This window comes from Halyomorpha halys, unplaced genomic scaffold, assembly GCF_000696795.3.
Source record: "Halyomorpha halys isolate HHAL.00 unplaced genomic scaffold, Hhal_1.1 Scaffold1324.1, whole genome shotgun sequence".
NCBI classification, from domain to species: Eukaryota; Metazoa; Arthropoda; class Insecta; order Hemiptera; family Pentatomidae; genus Halyomorpha; species Halyomorpha halys.
This window is the reverse complement of record NW_027106083.1, coordinates 185,350-194,032: the sequence shown is the minus strand read 5'-3', so window position 1 is coordinate 194,032 and position 8,683 is coordinate 185,350. Positions and strand designations below refer to the sequence as shown.

The following is an 8,683-nucleotide window of genomic DNA, read 5'->3' as shown; positions in this document are numbered from 1 at the left end:
AAGGATACCCTGACCAGGTATAGGGGCAGATGACGAAACACCTTAATAATACCCCGGATTGTCAATACATAGCACAGTACACAGTTATAAAAGAACTTTATAATTTCACGAGTGTTACGCTTGAACGTTACCAATGTTCTGGTAACCTTTTGAATATTTTCTGTACGTATTTTTTATCTGCATATTTTTCAAACTAATTAGTTAATTGTTTCTTCCTTACTATGACACTCTTCCCTCTTTCCGGATAGTGGTGCATATTTCTCTAATTCACTTTTGATATAATTCTTTGGACCCAAGACTATGTTGCCATGGTGTCTAATTAATTTTAAAATTCGTTCAAATTAAGAGTATTATTAAAAAACAATTTCTTCATTCATTAATTTTGTTTGTTCATTTTGAAATAATATTCGTTATAAGTTTTATTTACATTTCAAACAGGCATGAAAAATGCATTTTTTTGTTAGCTTGAAAAAACTTGCCAATATTGATTGAAGATGATAGTCAACTATACCGAATACACAGCAACCTCTCTCTCTCAGTGGGGGGTCTCCCCAGCCTGGTGAGGCCATATTGTATATATAAGTATGGTTGTTACTACTGTTTCATGCTATTATTATATCCTAGTTCAACATTTTACATTATATTATTTTTTTATTGCATTTATTTATTTACTATTTTGGTATGAATATGCACATACTCACTTTATACACTTGTGTTTTTAAATTTTCTAAATTTTTTTTTTTTACTTTAAACAATTTATCTTCAAGCAATTAAACCGTAAACTCTTGAATATTGCAACGAGGAAGCCAGGCAATGTTAAATAAAAAGAGATAACCGTATCCAAGCTTCAGGATGACCAAACTAAGGATCGTAAAAACGCTCTTGATTCCTTAAAAAAAAAGTTTTTTATTTCTAATTCTCAAAATTGGATACTCATCTTCTTTAATTTATTCTTATTAGCACATAATATTGTAGAAATATTTCTTAACATAGACTCGAGTCCGTCAAATGTTACTAAAGAATTAACAATGATCCATTCAGCTCCATATATTGTACAAAACGTTGATGATAAGATCTCATTAATAACACTTATGTCGTTTGGGAATTTATATCCTCATTATATATACAATGCCTGTATAATCATTTAATTCAACTAATAATCAAAATTTCTTATATATATTTTATTTCATGAGTGCATTCCTTAATATAATTAAGAGGTTTTAAAATAAGGAAAGCATATGGGACTATAAAAAACTAAGAATACAATTATTGATACAAAGTTCGAATTTTTAAATTGATTACATCAATATGTAGGGACTATATCAAGTTATGTAAAGTGGGGTTAAAAACTCACTAAACACGAAATTATCAACAAAAATCTTAGGAACAAATATCAACATAACATAACAATGACTCGCAATCAGTTAAATCTATAATATAAATATTTGATGGTTAATTTCTAATGATAAATTAATTGCACTTCAATTTAATTATATTATAGATTTAAGTTACTTGCTGACTCATATTTTCTGTTGAAAAATTTCCAAATAAAACAAATGTTTTTAAAATTTTATTATTAAAATAACGTATAAAACGAAATAAATATCAACAGTTCAAGGTTTTATTTTGTGTTTGGTAAAGAAAAAATAAAGGAGGAAATTAACTTAAACTTATTGTTTTGAAGATTGGGTACCATTTGCACATCACCAATAACTTAACTTATCTAGTGTCGAAAACATTTAAACTTAACTAATATGTGCCATCACACCTCTCTATCTTTAATTAGATATTTAAATAAAATTAAAACGAATAATATTAAATAAGGAGATGAATAATAATGACATGAAAATAAAAGTAAAATACATAAATATATTGAAAAAAGAAACATAAAATATTTTGTCTTTTAAAACCAAATTATAAAACATTAATAATTGTGTTTACAGAACCAGGAATGCACTGGAACGGACATGAAGTTCATCTAAAATTAAGAAAAAATATTTAATAAAACTGATAAGAGTGTTTTCTGTTTTACAAAACTCTTATAATTTTTTTGTTTGCATAACCAGGAAAGCATTTTAATGTATTAGCACACAAAATTCATGAAACACTATTTAATACAATTTATATGAGTGTTTTATAAAACAGTAAATGAGCGATTGGCAGACGTCAATTAACTGCGCCTTTTGATCTAAGGTATTCTTTTATAATAGTACTGATTGCATAGGTTAAAGCAGTTCCTCCATGGTTACTCCTATCATTTACAGGCGCCCCTCGATCAACTAGGAGTTTGACAATAGCCAACTGGTCCTCATTTGCTGCTTTTATCAAGGGAGTATCGCCCCTTTTGTTCTTAACAGTTAGATCTGCTCCAAGATCCAACAACTCTTTCACTACACCGACGTGCCCTCCTAGTATTGCATAATGTAGGGCTGTGTATCCATCTTCATCCTTATCATTGAGAGGTGCCCCTCGTTCAACTAAGAGCTTAACAATATCGGAATGTCCACTCAGTGATGATATTATCAGTGGTGCATCAACTACATCACTCTTAGGTGTTAGTTCTGCCCCACAGTCCAACAGCTCCTTCACTCGGCCAATGTGCCCCTCTTCTGCCGCCTTATTTAAGGAGGTGTGTGCGTAGCTCTCCTCTTTATTCAATAACGTTAATGCACACTCAATCCCGCCTTTTGATTTAAGGTAATTTCTTATATCCTCATTACTTGCTCGGCCTAAGGCGGTCATTCCATCGTTATCCTTATCATTTAGAGGCGCCCCTCGGCCAACTAGAATTTTAACAACATCCAAATGGCCATATAATGATGCCATCATTAGTGGAGTAGATCCCTTATCAGTCTTAGCGGTTAGATCTGCCCCACGGTCCAACAGTAAGGTCACTACACCGACGTGCCCTCCTTGTGCAGCCAGATGTAGAGAAGTGAATCCGAAAATATTCTTATTGTCCAGTTTTGCTCCATTGTCCAACAGCGTTAGTACGCACTCACTACAGCCCCCTTCTGCGGCGTAGTGAAGCGCAGTGCGACCTCCCTTGGTCTTGAGAGATAGATCTGCACCACTGTGTAATAGATAAGTAACTAATATGTTCGAGTTGGTATTATTTGCAGCAAACATGAGAGCAGTGACACCAGCATTATTCTGTATATTTATCCCTGCACCACGTTGAACTAGGACCTTTACCACTTCAAGAGAATTATTGGCCGAAGCTATATGGAGAGCCGTATTACCATATTTTGTTGTAAAATTTACACTCGCACCCAAATCTAGTAGCTTACTAACGACAGATGGATCGGTAGTTACATGTAAAGGTGCGAGGCCATCTAGGTTTCTTATGTTAAGTGGCACTTTATGACCTTCTAATACTTTGAGCATTTCAGTTGCATTGTTCATGCGGATTATCAAGTGAACTAACGTGTTATTAAAGTAGAATCTGAGATATGGAGAATATTTTATGAATACTTTACACATATCTACATTCGATGGCTCAAGAGCTATGTTTAGAAGATCCTCTTCCATTTCTGTTCGTGTACCGGTGTTAACCATCCTTTTTAGTAAGATCTCCGCGCCTTGAACATTGCCCGCTCTGACAACCAACTCTAGTGGGGTGTTGTAATGACTGTTCATTTTGTTAGGATCTAGTCCTGCCCGCAGTAAGGTCTGCAGTGCTTCGTTCTGGCCCTCAGCAGCCGCGATGTGGAGATAAGTGTTACGCCCGGACAATAGCTTTTTAATGTTTGCTCCAGCAGATATAAGTTCCCTGATAGCTTGAATATTATTATTTTTAATAGCTTCTTCCAGAGGAGTAGCGCCAGCAGCGTTAAGGACTTCGAGATCTGCCTTCAGGGACCCGAGTGCCGCTATAGAGGAAGTGCTGCCAGTCCTCACTGCCAAGTGAACGAGGCTGTCCCCGGACTGAGTCGATCCGTTGACATTTCCCCCTTTAGTGGCTATGGAAATAATTGCACTGGCATTGTTCTCAGTCACAGCTTTCTCCAGTTCCTGAGCCAAATCGTCACTGCTTCCCTGGAAATGAAATATTTAGAGTTAAAATTTTATAATCCTCATTCGAGGTTATTAGTGATAATATCAAATTTCTATTACTCCTTAAACGATTAACAATGTAATGTGTAAATGTAGGTACCAACGACGAAAATTCGATTTTATATACAATAAATCCACAAGACTGAAAACAAAGGAAACTGCACGTAGATTTCGACTATTACAGCACTTACTAGATATACTAAATTACAAAAGACTGATCAACATGACAATAATAAGACCCACACGGAGTTGAGCTTTGGGGCTCCACTAAACCTTCGAATTCCTCTCGTATCCAATCCTTACAATCCAAAATCCTTCGTAAAATATTCAATGCTCCTTATTTTGTTACTAATGAAACCATCCATAAAGACCTAAAAAAACCATCCCTAACCACCCAAACCCACTTGTTTCTAACTTTGCTTCCTCTTCCATTCCTGGCAATCCTCTGAGGCGCCTGAAAAGAAGATGGGCTCGTGACCTTATATTGTTTTTGAGTTCTACTACTGGGTAGTTTCTCTACATGCTGTATCATATCATTATGATCAAATTTGCTTGTTGTATTTTATATATAGTTGTAAATGTCAATAAATAAATAAATAAAAAAATATATATACAATGAATTAATAATTTCAAATTATTCCTAGAAATTACTATATTTGGTATAAACAAGAGAGATTTGTGACTTTTCTTTCGGGTTTGGGGAATTATTGTTTCAGTGTCGTTATTTTCCACTTCCTAGTTACAAAAAACTAGGCACGCTTTTTGGAAGCATGGCTGTCGTAAGGTAACAACTAGTAAAAACATAATTAGATATTTTTAATTTTGGAGGGTTTTCTCACACGTCCCACAACTTTCGGCCCAGGTGTTTAACCTGAAAAGTGCTCTCCCTATTCCAAACTAATCATTCCTTTGTGCGAATAATGAATTTTTTTTAGAAATTATTGCATTACATAGACTTTTTTAATAATCATGTTTAATTTATTGATTTGTATAGAATTGTATAATGCATTTAATTTGCATAAAATCGTTTTTGTTTAAATTATTTTTTACAATACATTTGTTAAGTATAATATGTTTAATATTATCGCAAAATTTGTTTTTATATGAAATAAAATTATGATCCTTAGTAATAATATGAAGTTTTAACCCTTACTATCTAGTTCTTACTAATTATAAATGTATGAATTTCACTTTTTTTAAGTAAAAATATATATTGAATATAATTTTATATTTTGAACATATTTCTACAAAAAGGATGAATTCGTCTTAATTGACTCACAGCATATTTTTAATATATTTCGTCTTAAATAAAAAGCCAAAGTATATATAAACAGGTAACAAAAAGAAAGTGGCATCTAGAGCAAGTTTTGACATAATCCAGTGTCAGTCAAGATTTAACGATAAAATAATTAAACACTTACTTTCTGGTCCAAAATAATATAAAGTTGGGAATATTCTTACCATATTATAATTATAATAAAATGGATACCACTTTAACTAATGCGGTACATAATTTTCCATATAGTGTTTAGTTTTGGAGTTGTGAGCAAAGAAGTGAAAAATTATGGAAATGCGGTTAGTTTTTGAGAAGTTTTCTGATAACACAAATAAATTTTTTTCTAAATTTTAAAACCTAGAGAAAGCCGTTAATTCAATTTAAGTGTAAGTACCTCATTCTTGATTGATATATTTGATACAAAGTTCGAATTTTAAATAGATTACATCAATATGTTGGGACTATATCAAGTTAGGTAAAATGGTAAAAAAAAGTAAATAAAAATCCTAAACACGAAATTATCAACAAAAATCTTAGGAACAAATATCTACAAAACATAGCAATGGTTTGATTTAATGAATATAAATATTGCATGAAATATTTGATGGTTCATTTCTAATGATAATTAATTATACTTTAATTTAATTATATTACAGATTTAATTTACTTGCTAGCTCATATCTAGGAATGTTATAAGGAATATTTAGTTTTGAGTTTTCCTTTCAGTGTATGGTTGTGATGACTCTGTTTTTGTATATTTATCCATGTTTTGTATATCTATCCTGCTATAGCCAACTACTATAAATCCCTCCCCTCCCCTCCTGTGCCTTTTGTCAATACTGATGCAGATAAAGCTTTATTAATATTATTACATATCCTTTTAATTGTTTTATGGAATATAAGTGTACAGAACCGTGCAGAAAAATCAGGTGTACAAAAAAAAAAATTAATTTGCTCCTGCCAAACTGAATTCACAATGGAAACCAAGCATGCAAACTTGATATGGCTGCAACATAATGATTACGCAATATATATTTCATAGTAAATTTATATACAAAAATAATCTTGGTCCTTCAACTCGGGCTGAGGCCCAGGATGTCGACCTCTGAGTATCTGGCAGTAGACCCAAGATATTTTGTTGCGGTTGAACTTACCAATGAGGCTGCTACTAAAGAAGCTAGCAGCAAGATGAAAAAGTGTATCTTGTTGGCACTCATGTTGTTGGAGTCATGAAAAAAAACTTTCTGAAAAAAAAATATAAAAAATTAATTAACAAAAACAAATACTATTACCTGATATTTATTTAACAATTTAGATTGTATTATTCATATTGATAAGAATTCATAATTAAGGAATTTTTCAGCTGCTGATTGTAAATTTTTAGTACAGAGTTGATAGTAACGTTTTGAGGGAAACCTGGAGAAATTAATTTTGAAATCCTGAATATTTATAATTATATTTGTAGTTATTGAATAATGAATTCATAATATATTGTTATCATATTTAACTTTTATCAGCCTTCTGTACTATTTCTAACTCATCCAAACAAACATTATCAAAGTGAGCTAAATATGTAGTTGCTTTCCTTAGAAAAGGCACACCTGACCTAGTAAAATATACTAATGTTATGTAAACATTCATTTGAAACTGGATTTAAAATTATTTAAGAATACAGTAAAAGCTAAATGATATAAATAAAACAATATTCATCTTAGTTACTTTATGACAGCCATGCCTACTGCCTTTGGGACAGTCTGCAAGAGATCTCCCTATATTGAGAAGGTAAACTATATCTAAAGTACTGTCTTTGGGACATTCTGCAGGAGACCTCTATCGAGAGGGTAAACTGGGTCTAAAGTACTGTCTTTGAAATACGTCTAATTCAAAATAAAAATAAAAAAGTTTAGGAGTGCGATCAAAAGAAACAAAAATAGCTTACAGCTATTAATTTGCCGACGCTTTGCAGTACTTTGTAGTGCTTCATCGGAGCTGTTCAAGTTGAGAGATTTCTTAAATTTATAAAACGTTAAGTTTTATTTAAAGTTGTTGTAAATTATTGATTTCATAATATGAAAATAAATATTAATTAGACAATTTAACGCTGTAATAATAAAATAAGAGAGCAGATTGTAATCAGAGCAATCAATGTTCAAATATATGCAATCATTAAAATATACAATTTATTAGTTTTTTTAATTGAAGCATTGAGATAAAGGAAAATTTTGTTTTAATAGTAAAATAATTTCTTTAAATTAGGAAATTAATAATGCTTAACTTCTTATCATTTGCGGGCAACCAATCTATCACGGCCAAGTGTACAGAAGATACTGATTGAGAAAGTTACAAAAGGAATTTAAACAAAAGGGTTTGTTCAATGATAAATAGAAGATAGGACTAGTGTCAGCCAGTAATGATGGCGTTGGATATAATCAGGAAGAAAGCGCTGGGAATAGTCCGACATTTTAAATAATTTTGGTTTTGTTACTGATTTAAATGGTCACTACGACATGGATATAAAATAAAAGATTGCAGGTGGTCAAATCTTGACATCGATGCTTAATTCAATATTATGGACTTGAAATATTATTTCAAAAAGCGAAAGGATTTTACAAAAAATATAATTGGAGCATTATGAGCTACGGAGCATAAATCTGGGCCAAAGAAGTTAATCAAAAGGGATAAACTTCTTTAAAAAATATTTTATTTGTATCTGTTTGATATATAAAATAATATTAAATACACGTTTTATTATTGTTCATAATTAAATAGTCGGTGAGGTCTAAATATTATTGTCACTCTCTAAGATATCTTACTGAAAATTATACGTCGCTCTCAAACATAGAAGGTGCTATAGAACCGAATGCAATTTATTCTCCAACACATTCCTAGACTAAATGTTTTGACTGACCAAAAGAGATATGTTCTCTGGTCGATAGTTGTTGAACAATCTTCTACATACGTTCTAAACAGCGTACAGACCTATACTACTGCATCAAACTATAGTCACACTATACTAAGCAATCTACTGTGCAGACTCACCTATAGGACGCTGCGACGATCAGCTCTGGAATGACCACTGTGCTTGCCTCTTCAGTATATATAGATAGGAAGTGATGACGTCATTCTACCATGTTACACCACCACTGGCTATCGGTAGACTGACGCCTTCGGGAAGATTCGGTATTAAGATCTATTCAACATCCTTAGTTTCTTAAATTTAAAATAAAGTTATTATGTATTCATATGGATTCGCTTGAAATATATCGTTTGGTTCTTTCTTTTACATTATTATATTTGTGGTTTTGTTGAATCTATAAATACTTGCAAGGAGCTAATTACAAAATATTATTA

At 31.9% G+C, this 8,683-nt stretch overlaps 1 protein-coding gene across 1 annotated transcript; it reads right to left on the bottom strand.

Annotated features, from left to right (window-relative positions):
• Nucleotides 1–1,607: 1,607 nt before the first annotated feature.
• LOC106689297 (putative ankyrin repeat protein RF_0381) lies at nt 1,608–6,564 on the bottom strand. The gene is made up of 2 exons (XM_014434201.3): nt 6,487–6,564; nt 1,608–4,038 (listed from the first exon to the last, which is right to left on the bottom strand). The coding sequence occupies exons 1-2, from the start codon at nt 6,547–6,549 to the stop codon at nt 2,167–2,169; spliced, it is 1,935 nt and encodes a 644-aa protein (XP_014289687.1). The 5' UTR covers nt 6,550–6,564; the 3' UTR covers nt 1,608–2,166.
• Nucleotides 6,565–8,683: the final 2,119 nt, after the last annotated feature.

Bases quoted from the DNA above. Each gene is read 5' to 3' on its own strand.
- LOC106689297 (XM_014434201.3), bottom strand. From the start codon at position 6,549: ATGAGTGCCAACAAGATACACTTTTTCATCTTGCTGCTAGCTTCTTTA. The intron at 4,039-6,486 runs GTAAGTTCAACC...TTTCATTTCCAG, and splicing joins CTTTAGTAGCAGCCTCATTG to GGAAGCAGTGACGATTTGGC.